Source organism: Pleurodeles waltl, chromosome 2_2 (genome assembly GCF_031143425.1).
Source record: "Pleurodeles waltl isolate 20211129_DDA chromosome 2_2, aPleWal1.hap1.20221129, whole genome shotgun sequence".
In the NCBI taxonomy this organism is placed as follows: domain Eukaryota; kingdom Metazoa; phylum Chordata; class Amphibia; order Caudata; family Salamandridae; genus Pleurodeles; species Pleurodeles waltl.
Genome location: NC_090439.1, coordinates 880,776,373 through 880,792,608, shown reverse-complemented (window position 1 = coordinate 880,792,608; position 16,236 = coordinate 880,776,373). Strand labels below are relative to the sequence as shown.

Below are 16,236 nucleotides of genomic sequence, written 5' to 3'. Positions count from 1 at the left end.
CAAGTCATCTTGGTGGCACCGGATTGGCCGAGAAGGGTGTGGTACGCAGACCTTCTGCAACTCTCAAAGTGCTCTCCGCTCCGTCTCCCGCTCAGGGCAGACCTCTCGCAGTCGCAGGGGCAGGTTATACACCCCCACCTCCAGAGCCTGCACCTTCATGCCTGGAGATTGAACGGGGCAACCTGAGTTCCTTTTCTCTCCCAGATGTAGTGGATGTTATTCTATCATCCAGGCGACATTCCACTAAGTCCATTTATGCCGGTAGGTGGGCTAAATTTGTGATTTGCTGTGGAGAGAAACAGAAAGATCCCTTGAATGCCCACCTTTCAGATGTTTTGTTATTTGCTCTTGATCTAGCAAAGAAAGGCTGTGCAGTGGCTACGGTTAAAGGTTATTTGGCTGCTCTATCGGCTTTTCTTTGCCTCCCGGGCTAGCCCCCTTTATTTAAATCTCCGATTGTAAATAGATTTATTAAGGGCTTGCTTAATAAGTTTCCTCCCACACCCTTTCATACGCCTCAGTGGGATTTGAATCTTGTTTTAACATTTCCTATGGGTTCACTGTTCGAGCCCATGCATTCATGTCCTTTAAGGTATTTGGTCCTTAAGACTGTTTTCCTAATAGCTATAACCTCTGCTAGGAGGGTTGGGGAGCTTCAAGCCCTTTCCGTAAAGCCCCCTTTTACCTTGTTTTTCCCTGATAAAGTGGTACTGAACACCAAGGCGGCTTTCCTGTCAAAAGTTGTCACTCCTTTTCCTATAGGGCAAACTATTACCCTTCCCTCTTTCTACCCTCCTCCCCACCCCTCAAAAGAGGAAGAGAAACTCCATCGATTGGACCCTAGAAGGGCTCTCAGTTTTTATACTGAGAGGACGAAAGACTTTCGCCTGGAGGATCAGCTGTTCGTGGGGTTTGTTTGTCAGTGGAAGGGCAGAGCAGTCCATAAAAGAACAATCTCCAGGTGGGTCCTTCTTTGTATAAACGTTTGCTACTCACTGGCAAAGAAATTTCCTTCTGAGGGTATCAGGGCCCCCTCCACCAGGGCTAAGTCGGCCACTTCGGCCCTGGCAAGGGGGGTTCCGGTGGTGGACATTTGCAAGGCGGCAACTTGGGCGTCCCTCCATACCTTTCCAAAGCATTACGGCTTGGATTCTGAGATTCGGAGGGACGGCCATTTTGCACGATCTGTCTTACAGGATTTCTTGGTGTAATCAGATGGGCACCCACCTCAGAGTGCAGTACTGCTTTGGGACTTTATTCATAAGGTGAGGAATCCACAGGTAGTTTGTATCCATCAGAAGAACAAGTTACTTACTTTCGGTAACGCTTTTTATGGTGGATACAATAGCTACCTGCGGATTCCTCACAGTCCCACCCGCCTCCCCGTTGCCTGTCTGATTGCACTAGGATATGTGGTTGTATAGATGTATGTGTATATTGATATTTTTCCTTTATACATAAATTATGGTTTTTGATTATAATACATCATGAAGGTTTTATGTATATATGTATTTATTGGAGTTATGGTGGAAGTCGGTTCTCACCTGTTCGCCTCAAAGGCATGTAAAAAATGGGTGAAACTGACGTCAGCACGCCGGCGAGGACCTCTTATTGGCACGGTGATGTCAGATGGAGTTGCGTGGAGCTGTGCAATTGTGACGTCCTCGTCGACGTGGAGAGCTGGGAAGAAGACTTTCCGTCGGATGCTGGCGCAAGGGCAAATTCATAATGGAAGGAATCCACAGGTAGCTATTGTAACCACCAGAAAAAGCGTTACCGAAGGTAAGTAACTTATTCTTTGGGTGTTGTATGCTTGTTGGCATTGTTACCCCCATTTTGCTGTTGTCAGTATGTTTTGACAGTGTTCACTGGGTTCCTGTTAACCAGGACCCCAGTGATGTGCTCGCTCCCTTTAAACTTGGTTGCTCCCTTAAAAGGCTTCTTTTTCCTGGACTTGGTGATTGCGGGGATGCATTTTACGCGTTTACTGGACATTGGTCACTACCTATGTCCAGCTACATAACGGTAACTCCGAACCACGGCTTGTTTGGGATCAAACATGTTGGACTCATACTCCAATACTGTTTCAAGTATTGGAAGTATTATTCCATGCAATCTGGGGGCTCCTTAGAGAACCACAAGCTTTGCTACCACCAGTCTTTCAGGGTTTTCCAGGCCGCCTGCGCTGCTGCCATCCTTCAGACTGGTTTCTGCCCTCGCTGCTGCTGCTTGAACAGCTCAAGCCCAGGAAGGCAGAACAAAGGATTTCCTCAGGGAGAGGGCAGTAACACCCTCTCACTTTGGAGATAGGTGTAACATGGCTCGGGAGGGGAAACCTCCCCAAGCCACCGATAGGCTATGAAGGGCACATTTTGTGTCCTCCTCGCATAAGTCTGCACAGCCATAAAAAAAGAAAAGTAGGGGAGTCTCTTTGGCCTAACATACTTAGTGGTAAGTTCTTCCACGAGCAGTTCAGCAATGGGCCCTTCTGCCTTTTCCGGAACACCTACTATTCTAATGTTCCCTCGTGCCCTCGAGACTCGCTGCCAGTTGTGTGCTTTTCCAATTTACATATTCTTTCTTCCAATGTTGCTACAATACTTCGGAGACCTAGCACATAGGATTCTGTTGTGTTTACCTTTTCGTAGAGTTTCTGGTAGTCTACCCGGAGAAGGGCTACATAGATTTGAGTTTTGGTTCCAAGGTCCCCTTCAGATCCTTTATTGCTGCCATTAGTTCTTCGAGAGAGGGATCTCCCTCCAGTGGCAAGCCACCACCCTGCTCTGCGGGTTTACACCCCTCTTCCATTTCCTCCATTTACCCCTACCCAATTAATTGGGCTGGTATGACCAGGAGAGGCGCCACATATTTGTCCATTTTGTTTGCTTGATGTAGGTGCACCCCAACCATACCAGGGCCGGACGCAGGTCTGTCACAGGCTGTAGTTGCTTCCACATTTTGGCTATCCAGAACGCAGCTGTTCCCCATAACCCCGAGTTCCAGGCAAGACGGTGTTAATGGATATTTGCCAGGTCCCATTTGAGCCCCGTATGCAAGGGTCTCACTCAACGGTCTGAGGCCTCGCCAGGGGGTTGAGGAGTGTCCCCTTCACGGTAATCCCAGGTGTTCTAAATCTCCCTTGCTCACCCCGGGATGTGGACTTTATGGGCTGAGACCAATGCCCCTCTTAATACTTGTCTCTTTGTACCATATTCAGGGGCCGCAGAGCTGTTATTAGCTTCTTACTGTCCATTCTCCCTGCTTGCTGGCAGTTCTGTTTTTCTCAATGGCAGGAGTAGTCTCTCTGGCCTTCCATCCGAGTTTGGCGGTGCCGCTCCATCTGGTCCTGTTGAGCGAGCGACCCTGTCGTCAGGCCGGCGGTGATTTGCTTTGGTTGAGCTGGCGGCCACACCAGCTCGAGGGCTGCCCGCTTGTCTTAAGTGGCTGTAGTTGGCCTGCTCTGGGGGACGTCTCCTTCCCAGCCGACGTGTCTGTTCCTGCTGGCCCTGCTGCTCACGTATATGCGCCTGTGGCTGCACATTCGTCACAGGCTGTGCAGGCCTCCAAGCTCTTCTGTTCTCGCTCGGTGCGCTAAAGAGGCCTCCGCTCGTAATGTAGGTATCACAGCTGTCATGGGGCTCCAGGAGGGAGACAGTGTATTGCAGGGGGAAGAGAATTAATTATCGGATGCATGATTAGCTTCTCTGGTGGAGCTGCCTTTGGCTGCGGCCATTTTCTTCAGTTCAAGCCACGCCTAAATATGTAACTTTTAAGATCTCAACTTCAAGTATTAGCTGCATTTGGAGTAGTCTTTACCAGAATCTGTTATCTTGTTCCGTTATGTATTAATGTACTGTGTTGGCCTTTAATGATATCAGTTGTGAATTTAGAAACTCATATTAATGAAGTGATCTGTCAGCACTGTAGGAATGTGCCACTGTTGGCATGGTTACCCCCCCCCCCCCCCCCATACACACTTTTTGCCTAGTGTTGATGCCAGCTTTGATTCAGTATGCTGGGATCCTGCTAACCAGGCCCCAGCACCAGTATTCTTTCCCAAAATCTGTACATTTGTTTCCACAATTGGCACACCCATGGCACACAGTTAAGTACCTTGAAAAAGGCAACCCCAAAGCTACCACACCAGCAGCTCAGGGCCTGTCAGGTGCAGAGGTCAAAGAGGTGCCCAAAACACATAGGCGCCTATGGAGAACAGGGGTGCTCTGGTTTCAGTCTGCCAGCAGGTAAGTACCTGCGTCCTCTGGGGCAGACCAGGGGTGTTTTGTAGAGCACTGGGGGGGGGGGGAGGGAGAGACACAAGTAGTCACATAAAACACACCCTCAGCGGCTCAGGGGCGGCCGGGAGCAGTGTGCAAAGCAGGCGTCAGGTTTCAGGTAGGAAACAATGGAGGGATCGGGGGGTCACTCTAGCGGTGCAGGCAGGTACGGGGGGCTTTTCGGGACAGCCACAACCTGGGCTAGGCAGAGGGTCACCTGGGGGTCACTCCTGCGTTGAAGTTCGGTTCCTTCAGGTCCTGGGGGCTGCAGATGCAGTTTTCGTTCCAGGCGACGGGTCTCTTGTTACAGGCAGTTGCGGTCAAGGGGAGCCTCTGGATTCTCTCTGCAGGCGTTGCTGTTGGGGCTCAGGGGGGTCGTCTCTGGTTACTCACGGGCTTGCAGTCGTCGGGGAGTCCTCCCTGAGGTGTTGGTTTTCTGCAGGTCGAGCCGGGGGCGTCGGGTGCAGAGTGTAGAGTCTCACGCTTCCGGCGGGAAACGTGAAGTCCTTGGAAGTTGCTTCTTTGTTGCAAAGAAATAGCTGGTTTTGAACAGGGCCGCTGTTCACAGGAGTTTCTTGGTCCTGTAGTCCAAGGCAGTCCTCTGAGGCTTCAGAGCTCGCTGGTCCCTGTCGGATGCATCGCTGGAGCAGGTTTTCGAAGTTGGACACATGCTGGTAGGGCTGGGGCCAAATCAGTTGTCGTCTTCCTCCTTCTCTGCAGGCTTGTAGGTCAGCAGTCCTTCTTTCTTCAGGTTGCAGGAATCTGATTTCCTGGGATCTGGGGTGCCCCTAAATACTACATTTAGGGGTGTGTTTAGTTCTGGGAGGGCATTAGCCAATGGCTACTGTCCTGGAGGGTGGCTACACCCTCTTTCTGCCTCCTCCCTGAGGGGAGGGGGGCACACCCCTATTCCTATTGTGGGAATCCTCCAAAACCAAGATGGAGGATTTCTAAAGGCAGGGGTCACCTCAGCTCAGGGCACCTTAGGGGCTGTCCTAACTGGTGGGTGACACCTCCTTGTTTTTCTTATCTCCCCTGGACTTGCCGCCAAAAGTGGGGGCTGTGTCCAGGGGGTGGGCATCTCCACTAGCTGGAGTGCCCTGGGGCATTGTAACACGAAGCCTGAGCCTTGGAGGCTCACTGCTAGGTGTTACAGTTCCTGCAGGGGGGAGGTGTTAAGCACCTCCACCCAGAGCAAGCTTTGTTTCTGGCCTCAGAGGGCACAAAGGCCCTCACCCAGGGGGTCAGAAACTCGTCTCTCAGCAGCAGGCTGACACAGACCAGTCAGTCCTGCACTGAAGGATTGGGTAAGGGGGCATCTCTAAGATGCCCTCTGTGTGCATTTTTTTAATAAATCCAACACTGGCATCAGTGTGGGTTTATTATTCTGAGAAGTTTTATACCAAATCTCCCAGTATTTAGTGTAGCCATTATGGAGCTGGGGAGTTCATTTTTGACAAACTCCCAGACCATATACTTAATATGGCCACACTGTACTTACAATGTCTAAAGAATAGCCACTGTGGGGGCATATCGCTCATGCAGCTATTCCCTCACCTGTGGTATAGTGCACCCTGCCTTATGGCTGTAAGGCCTGCTAGAGGGGTGACTTACCTATGCCGCAGGCAGTATTTTGTGGGCATGGCATCCTGAGGGGGATGCCATGTCGACTTTGTCTTTTTCTCCCCACCAACACACAATCTACAATGGCAGTGTGCATGTGTTAGGTGAGGGGTCCCTTAAGGTGGCGCAACATATGCAGCTGCCCTTAGGGACCTTCCCTGGTCACAGGGCCCTTGGTACCACTGGTAACTTTTACAAGGGACTTATCTGTGTGCCAGAGGTGTGCTAATTGTGGAAACAATGGTACATTTTAGGTGAAAGAACGCTGATGCCTAGTTAGCAGGGGCCCAGCACCCTTCTCAGTCAAGTCCGCATCAATATCAGGCAAAAAGTGGGGATAAGTGCAGGGAGCCATTTCCTTACAACATTGAAAATACTTTCAGAAATGAATACAGCCTAGACACAGCAGTAATACATTGTGCAAAAAGAAATATAACGGTTTCTCTATTTGCTATAACACATTTGAAAAAGCATTCATAACTATAATGAAATACCTTTGATTTTGTCAAACAGACTCAGAACCGTGCAGCTTATTACCCTGCTGGCCAGCTTACCCAACTAAGACCAAGTCCTCGCTGGACTGCACAGGGGGCTAGACCTCATCGTGAGTAATGTTAAACTCTAAAACATGAATGACGCAGTAAGCCAAATGGCCTAACTGATCAAAATTGGTGCCATCTTTTTTTATTTGCATGCATATGTATTAAAAGTCTGTACAGTGCTTAATTTGTGTGGGTAAAAAGTGAAGTGGGGCTCAGTTTTTCCTTTAAGCTTGCCGGCAAGTGCTGGGATTGCCAGTTGTCAGGGCTGTCTTGCCTTGATTCTATCTCATGCAATTACCTTTCACTTCCCATCTTTTATCTCTTGCAGTCTTTTAATTCCTACTTTCTTTTGCACAGCCGTCTCCATTTTATGCCTTTCTCTTGCAAGTTGTAGGCTAGTCTGATCATCAAAAGCAAGGTCCACCCCTCAAAATCAATGCCGACTCCTACCATGTGCAACCACAGGCACAAAGATGCACTGCTTTGATACCCAGCCCTTATCGATATTTGAGTTTTTGAGCAAAGAATCATGTCGTTTATTTTCATGATAAATATGGTAGTGGACAAGGAGGCCAGATGACTTACTTTTTGGTGCGTTCAAGTGACATTTACCTTTGCGAAACACTGACCAGGAGGATCCTCATTTACAGAATTTAAAAATGCTTCTTATTCTGGTCTCCTTTATGTCAAAGTTTCTGCATTATAGGGTCTTCTTAAGTCTTGCTAGCTTAATTCCCTCCAGGTTTCAGGGAACTTTGAACAATTAAATCATATGCTTAAATTACAAATTAGATGCAAAAACTAGCCTTATTCAAACTGTGTAGCACCTTCTAAAGGCCATTCCAATCTCAATCATCTAACAAAACTACACCACACCATATAATCCTAAAATTGCTGCGCAACTTGGGAACAATTAAGGAGGAGGGCCAGATAAGCCTAACCTTAGCAGAGCTAAGGAAAAAAAAAAGCACCCTGTGCGTGCCTTTAGGAAGTTCACAGGTTTCCAATCCTGTGTTGCCTTTTATAGAGCCTTTTTTTTCCAGATTTTGAGTGGGACATTGGAGCACCTTCTGTCAGTTTGTCTGAATGTTTTCATCACTCTACGTCTTCTGATGCAGTGAAGTAGACTACAATTCTGTTTGACTTTTAAGTCAATTTATTCCATTTGAGCTGCCCTGTATGTCAAGTGTCCTCATGGCAGAGAGAAAGCAGGTTCTGACACTCATTGGGCCTGTGGGGTGTGCCTTGCAGTTCTCACTTCACAAAAGACTGAGATTTACTCCAAAATAGCAAAAAAGACACCTCAAATAAAGGACGTTACGTTTGAAATCAAACTAGAGGACATGCTGCCAAAAGGGCAAAAAGACGTAGCATGCCTAGAAGCATCTACATCAAATACTTTTTTTAACCTTGCCAAAGCATGCCAGCACTGCCCATTGGTAAAGTGACTACACAGTGAAAGTTCTTTACCAAGCCGTGCGTTACTAGCAGTCATCAATATGGCTTCTGTAGGAAATTACCCTCTTTGGCATGGTTACTGTAGGAAGTTGGCTCTGTATGTACAATTTCAAAGTAAGAAATAGCATGCACAGAGTCCAAAGGTTCCCCTTAGAGGTAAGATAGTGGCAAAAAGAGATAATTCTAATGCTCTATTTTGTGGTAGTGTGATCGAGCAGTAGGCTTATCAGAGGGTAGTGTTAAGCATTTGTTGTACACACACAGGCAATAAATGAGGAACACACACTCAGAGACAATTCCAGGCCAATAGGTTTTTGTATAGAAAAATATATTTTCTTAGTTTATTTTAAGAACCACAGGTTCAAGATTTACAAGTAATACTTCAAATGAAAGGTATTTCAGGTAGGTACTTTAGGAACTTTGAATTAGCAAAATAGCATATACAGTTTTCACATAAATGACATATAGCTATTTTAAAACTAATTTTCAACAGTTTCTGGGGGAGGTAAGTGTGTGTTAGTTTTTGCAGGTAAGTAAACCACCTACGGGTTTCAAGTTTGGGTCCAAGGTAGACCACCGTTGGGGGTTCAGAGCAACCCCAAAGTTACCACACCAGCAGCTCAGGGCCGGTCAGGTGCAGAGGTCAAAGTGGTGCCCAAAACGCATAGGCTTCAATAGAGGAGGGGGTGCCCCGGTTCCAGTCTGCCAGCAGGTAAGTTCCCGCGTCTTCGGAGGGTAGACCAGGGGGGTTTTGTAGGGCACCGGGGGGGACACAAGTCAGCACAAAAAGTACACCCTCAGGGGCACGGGGGCGGCCGGGTGCAGTGTCCAAACAAGCGTCGGGTTTGTAATAGAAATCAATGGGAGACCAAGGGGTCTCTTCAGCGATGCAGGCAGGCAAGGGGGGGCTCCTTGGGGTAGCCACCACCTGGGCAAGGGAGAGGGCCACCTGGGGGTCGCTCCTGCACTGGAGGTCGGATCCACTAGCTGGAGTTCCCTGGGGTGCTGTATCAAAGGGGGTGAGCCTTTGAGGCTCACCGCCAGGTGTTACAGTTCATGCAGGGGGAGGTGTGAAGCACCTCCACCCAGTACAGGCTTTACTAGCCACAGAGTGACAAAGGCACTCTCCCCATGTGGCCAGCAACACGTCTGGTGTGTGGCAGGCTGCTAAAACTAGTCAGCCTACACAGATAGTCGGTTAAGGTTTCAGGGGGCACCTCTAAGGTGCCCTCTGGGGTGTATGTTACAATAAAATGTACACTGGCATCAGTGTGCATTTATTGTGCTGAGAAGTTTGATACCAAACTTCACAGTTTTCAGTGTAGCCATTATGGTGCTGTGGAGTTCGTGCATGACAGACTCCCAGGCCATATACTCTTATGGCTACCCTGCACTTACAATGTCTAAGTGTAAAGAAATGGCTCCCTGTTGCAGTTACCCCCCACTTTTTGCCTGATACTGATGCTGACTTGACTGAGAAGTGTGCTGGGACCCTGCTAACCAGGCCCCAGCACCTGTGTTCTTTCACCTAAAATGTACCATTGTTTCCACAATTGGCACAACCCTGGCACCTAGGTAAGTCCCTTGTAACTGGTACCCCTGGTACCAAGGGCCCTGATGCCAGGGAAGGTCTCTAAGGGGTGCAGCATGTCTTATGCCACCCTAGGGACCCCTCACTCAGCACAGACACACTGCTTGCCAGCTTGTGGGCGCTGATGGGGAGAAAATGACCAAGTCGACATGGCACTCCCCTCAGGGTGCCATGCCAACCTCCCACTGCCTGTGGCATAGGTAAGTCACCCCTCTAGTAGGCCTTACAGCCCTAAGGCAGGGTGCACTATACCACAGGTGAGGGCATATGTGCATGAGCACTATGCCCCTACAGTGTCTAAGCAAAACCTTAGACATTGTAAGTGCAGGGTAGCCATAAGAGTATATGGGCTGGGAGTCTGTCAAAAACGAACTCCACAGCTCCATAATGGCTACACTGAATACTGGGAAGTTTAGTATCAAACTTCTCAGAATAATAAACCCACACTGATGCCAGTGTTGGATTTGTTAAAAAAAAATGCACACAGAGGGCATCTTAGAGATACCCCCTGTATTTTACCCAATTGTTCAGTGCAGGACTGACTGGTCTGTGCCAGCCTGCTGCTGAGAGACGAGTGTCTGACCTCATGCGGTGAGAGCCTTTGTGCTCTCTGAGGACAGAAACAAAGCCTGCTCTGGGTGGAGGTGCTTCACACCTCCCCCCTGCAGGAACTGTAACACCTAGCAGTGAGCTTCAAAGGCTCAAGCTTCGTGTTACAATGCCCCAGGGCACTCCAGCTAGTGGAGATGCCCGCCTCCTGGACCCAGCCCCCACTTTTGGCGGCAAGTCCAGGAGAGATAATGAGAAAAACAAGGAGGAGTCACTGGCCAGTCAGGACAGCCCCTAAGGTGTCCTGAGCTGAGGTGACTCTGACTTTTAGAAATCCTCCATCTTGTAGAAGGAGGATTCCCCCAATAGGGATAGGAATGTGACCCCCTCCCCTTGGGAGGAGGCACAAAGAGGGTGTACCCACCCTCAGGGCTAGTAGCCATTGGCTACTAACCCCCCGGACCTAAACACGCCCTTAAATTTAGTATTTAAGGGCTTCCCTGAACCTAAGATTTTAGATTCCTGCAACAACAAGAAGAAGGACTGCCCAGCTGAAAACCCCTGCAGAGGAAGACCAGAAGACAACAACTGCCTTGGCTCCAGAAACTCACCGGCCTGTCTCCTGCCTTCCAAAGAACTCTGCTCCAGCGACGCCTTCCAAAGGGACCAGCGACCTCTGAATCCTCTGAGGACTGCCCTGCTTCGACGACGACAAGAAACTCCCGAGGACAGCGGACCTGCTCCAAAAAGACTGCAACTTTGTTTCAAGAAGCAGCTTTAAAGAACCCTGCAACTCCCCGCAAGAAGCGTGAGACTTGCAATACTGCACCCGGCGACCCCGACTCGGCTGGTGGAGAACCAACACCTCGGGGAGGACCCCCGGACTACTCTACGACTGTGAGTACCAAAACCTGTCCCCCCTGAGCCCCCACAGCGCCGCCTGCAGAGGGAATCCCGAGGCTTCCCCTGACCGCGACTCTCTGAAACCTAAGTCCCGACGCCTGGAAAAGACCCTGCACCCGCAGCCCCCAGGACCTGAAGGACCGGACTTTCACTGCAGAAGTGACCCCCAGGAGTCCCTCTCCCTTGCCCAAGTGGAGGTTTCCCCGAGGAAGCCCCCACTTGCCTGCCTGCAGCGCTGAAGAGATCCCTTGATCTCTCATTGACTTACATTGCGAACCCGACGCTTGTTCTAACACTGCACCCGGCCGCCCCCGCGCCGCTGAGGGTGAAATTTCTGTGTGGGCTTGTGTCCCCCCCCGGTGCCCTACAAAACCCCCCTGGTCTGCCCTCCGAAGACGCGGGTACTTACCTGCAAGCAGACCGGAACCGGGGCACCCCCCTTCTCTCCATTATAGCCTATGCGTTTTGGGCACCACTTTGAACTCTGCACCTGACCGGCCCCGAGCTGCTGGTGTGGTAACTTTGGGGTTGCTCTGAACCCCCAACGGTGGGCTACCTTGGACCAAGAACTGAACCCTGTAAGTGTCTTACTTACCTGGTAAAACTAACAAAAACTTACCTCCCCCAGGAACTGTGAAAATTGCACTAAGTGTCCACTTTTGAAATAGCTATTTGTGAATAACTTGAAAAGTATACATGCAATTGAAATGATTCAAAGTTCCTAATGTACTAACCTGCAATACCTTTCAAACAATATATTACATGTTAAATTTGAACCTGTGGTTCTTAAAATAAACTAAGAAAAGATATTTTTCTATAACAAAACCTATTGGCTGGATTTGTCTCGGAGTGTGTGTACCTCATTTATTGTCTATGTGTATGTACAACAAATGCTTAACACTACTCCTTGGATAAGCCTACTGCTCGACCACACTACCACAAAATAGAGCATTAGTATTATCTATTTTTACCACTATTTTACCTCTAAGGGGAACCCTTGGACTCTGTGCATGCTATTCCTTACTTTGAAATAGCACATACAGAGCCAACTTCCTACACTAAGGTTTTGCTTAGACACGGTAGGGGCATAGTGCTCATGCACCTATGCCCTCACCTATGGTATAGTGCACCCTGCCTTAGGGCTGTAAGGCCTGCTAGAGGGGTGACTTATCTATACCTATATGCAGTGTGAGGTTGGCAAGGCACCCTGAGGGGAGTGCTATGTCGACTTAGTCGTTTTATCCCCACTAGCACACACAAGCTGGCAAGCAGTGTGTCTGTGCTGAGTGAGGGTTCCCCAGGGTGGCATAAGATATGCTGCAGCCCTTAGAGACCTTCCCTGGCATCAGGGCCCTTGGTACCAGGGGTACCAGTTGCAAGGGACTTACCTGTATGCCAGGGTGTGCCAATTGTGAAAACAAAAGTACAGGTTAGGGAAAGAACACTGGTGCTGGGGCCTGGTTAGCAGGCCTCCGCACACTTTCAAATCGAAACTTAGCATCAGCAAAGGCAAAAAGTCAGGGGGTAACCATGCCAAGGAGGCATTTCCTTACAGTTACCCTCACTTTTTACCCACTGTCAGTGTGCCCAGAGCTCCTCCAGGTGGCCACTTGATCCTGCCATCATGAATCCAAGGCGGGCAGAGCCCTGTGGGAGCATCTGAGTGTCCAGGTCAGGCAGGTGACGTCACAGCCCCCTCCTGATGGGTGGTCACTCTGCTGGTTGACCCATCCCCCTTTTAGGGGTATATTGGGTCTCCCTCTTAGGTGGGGTCCTTCGATTCAACATGCAAGATTTCAGCAGGACTCCTCTGCAACGTTTACTTTGTCTTCTGGCCACTGGAACTGCAACTGGACTTCACAGGAACCCACAATCGGCAGCACCAGCGATGGCTTCACTCTCCAGCATTGTTTCTCCAGCTCCTTCCAGCAACTGCAACATTTCCCTGGCTGTGCATCCTCTGAGGGTGGCAAGTCTTGAGCCTGCAGCAAGAAGGAATCTCCCTTGGAGTGAAGGAGTAACTGCCCTGCATCCGCAGGCACAAACTGCAATGACGACCGGCAGCATGGTTCCTTTCTCCTCCAACTCCACGTGGATCCTACAACACAAGTTGTGGTCTCGAGTGATCCCCTTGGTCCACTCTACCAGCTGTCCAACTTTGGAGGTGGTGAGTCTGCCTCTCCTTGCAGGACAGTAACCCTTTGCACTGCGACTCTTGCCCCTACCGGGGCTTATTGGCTGTTCTTCCAAGGGATCTTCAGGCTCTGTGTAGCCGGGGCCTCCCACATTCTTCCCTACACGCCTGGTCTCCTGTCTGCTGTTCCAGCGACATGGGACTCCTTTCCAGGTGTGCTGAGTGGGCCTCACTGTGCCTTAGGTGCCTGCTGCCTGTGAGTTGACTGTGGGGGGCTGCATCCTCAATGTTTAGCACTCCTTACTGCTGAGGGTTGCCTGGGACTCCCCTCCTTGGATGGAGTCCCCTCGCATCTTCCTGGTCCCCAGCAGCTCTGCAACTTCTCCTGTGACTCTTGCCTTTGCCAAGGCTTGTTGGTGGTTTTTCCACACCACTGACGGACTTTAACTCTTCTTCCGACATGGGACATCGACTGTATCACTTTTGGAAGTCTTCCTCTGCTCCTGTACTGCAAAGCCGACGCCTGGTCTTTACCGTCGACCTGGTCTTGCATCTCCAGAAGTGTGGGTAGTGGCTCCTGCCCCAACCGGACACTTAAACTGGAACTGGATTTAGTCCTCTTCATTTGCAGGTCCTCTTCTGTCTGGATCCATCTTCTGTTTCTTGCAGTCTTTTTTGGGTCTTGCAGAGGCCTTTTCCAAAGTCCTGTTGGGTTTGGGAAGAACCAGGTACTTACCTCTCCTCTCCTGGTCGCTTGGGGTCGCCATGGTACTTTTTGGGCTTCCTAGTTCCTCCAACTCCCCTCTCCTGATTCCACATCCTTGGGTGGGGGACTGCCTATGACATTCCTCTTCCTTAGTAAATGGTTTGGCCCTTCCCAGGGCCCTCACTACATGCTATTGCTTTTACTAATGCCTTTTGCTTTCTATGCTAGTTATTAATTGCTAATGTGCATGTAATGGCGTTTACTTACCTCCAGTTGGGGGACTGCCTATTCAGTATTCTAGTATTTGTGTTACACTAATAAAGTATCTTTATGTTCGATGGCATCTGTCGCTGTAGATACACATGTTGTGCATAGCCCGCCATCTGGTGTTGGGTCGGAGTGTTACAAGTTGTTTTTCTTCGAAGAAGTCTTTTGAGTCACGGGACCGAGGGACTCCTCCTCTTTGTCTCCATTGCGCATGGGCGTCGACTCCATCTTCGATTGTTTTCTTTCCGCCATCGTGTTCGGACGTGTTCCTTTCGCTCCGGGTTTCGGAACGGAAAGTTAGCTAAATATCAGAAAAATTACGTCGGTATTGTTGCGTTCGGGATCGGCTTAGTTAGGATCGACACCGATTTGAAGAGTGAAGAGCTCCGGTACCCTTCGGGGTGGTTTTCGATCCCCCTTCGGGGCCTGGTCGGCCCGACCGCGTGTAAACCAACGCTGATGGAACGGACCCCGTTCCGTTTCTGTCCTAAATGCCACAACAAATACCCGTATACAGACCAACATTTGGTCTGTAACCTGTGCCTGTCACCTGAGCACAGTGAAGAGACTTGCGAGGCCTGTCGTGCGTTCCGGTCCCGAAAAACACTCCGTGACCGTCGAGCCAGAAGACTGCAGATGGCGTTCACGCCGACAGCTCACCGAGAGTTCGAGGAACAAGAGGAAGAAGAACCCTTCTCGTTCCATCATTCGGACTCCGAGGGATTCGACGACCAAAGAACTGTGAGTAAGACGTCGAAGCCAGCACACAAGAAGTGACCAGGCCCAGGGGACGCCACTGCCACCAGGCCATGGCTCGACCCATAAATTCGGTGACCGACCGTCGGCACCGAAAAAGGCCGAAATGGTGCTGAGATCGTCCGACTCCGGTCGAGACACCGGCGCGCAGCCTTCTCGGGACCGAGAAAGTGCTGCTGAAAAACATCGACGCCGAGATAGCGGAGCCGAAGCTGCTCGCAGCAGAGACAGCGGCACCGAGGAAGATCAACGCCGAAAGGGTTCGACACAGAAAAAGAAGAAAGTCACCTCGGAGCCGAAAAAGAGTACAGCCAGGGTTTCGGTGCCGAAACAACCCGCTACCGACCCAACTACCGGTTCCTATTCAGAGGAGCAATCACTGTCCTCTCAGATGCGAAAGCATAGATTTGAAGAAGAGTTGCAATCCACCGCAGTGGACCACACTCAGAAACGTATTTTTATACAGGAAGGAACAGGGAAAATAAGCACCCTTCCCCCTATTAGGAGAAAGAGGAGACTGGAGTTTCAATCAGACCAAGCACCACAAACAAAAATGGTGAAAAAGGTAACTCCGCCACCCTCTCCTTCACCTGTAACTAACGTTTCACCGGCACAAACTCCATCACACTCCCCGGCTCACACCACCATGAGCCAAGGTGATCAGGACCAAGACGCTTGGGACTTATACGACGCCCCAGTGTCGGACAACAGTCCAGAGGCGTATCCTACAAAGCCCTCACCACCAGAAGATAGCACAACATACTCACAAGTGGTGGCTAGAGCAGCAGAGTTCCACAACGTGTCCCTACACTCGGAACCGGTCGAGGATGACTTCTTATTCAACACCCTCTCTTCCACCCATAGCTCCTACCAAAGCCTGCCTATGCTCCCAGGGATGCTTCGGCACGCAAAGGAAATCTTCAAGGAGCCGGTCAAGAGTAGAGCTATAACACCGAGAGTGGACAAGAAATATAAAGCACCTCCCACAGACCCTGTTTTCATCACCTCACAGCTGCCACCAGATTCCGTCGTAGTAGGTGCAGCTTGCAAGAGAGCCAACTCCCACACATCTGGGGATGCACCGCCCCCAGATAAAGAGCCGCAAGTTCGATGCAGCCGGAAAGAGAGTCGCAGTACAAGCTGCAAACCAGTGGCGCATCGCTAACTCTCAAGCACTACTTGCCCGCTATGACAGAGCCCATTGGGACGAGATGCAACACCTCATTGAGCATCTACCCAAAGAGCTACAAAAAAGGGCGAAACAGGTGGTTGAGGAAGGACAGAACATATCTAATACTCAGATACGCTCCTCTATGGATGCAGCGGACACAGCTGCAAGAACAATTAACACATCTGTGACTATAAGAAGGCACGCATGGCTACGAACGTCTGGTTTTAAACCAGAGATACAGCAGGCAGTGCTCAATATG

At 50.0% G+C, this 16,236-nt stretch overlaps 1 protein-coding gene across 1 annotated transcript in view; it reads left to right on the top strand.

Annotated features, from left to right (window-relative positions):
* The window catches only part of PABPC1 (poly(A) binding protein cytoplasmic 1), a 300,149-nt gene that overhangs the window by 182,192 nt on the left and 101,721 nt on the right, over positions 1-16,236 (top strand). Inside the window, exon 10 of the mRNA XM_069220563.1 lies at positions 6,414-6,504. Within this exon, the coding sequence (XP_069076664.1) occupies positions 6,414-6,504 (91 nt within the window). The remainder of the gene's footprint in view (positions 1-6,413; positions 6,505-16,236) is intronic.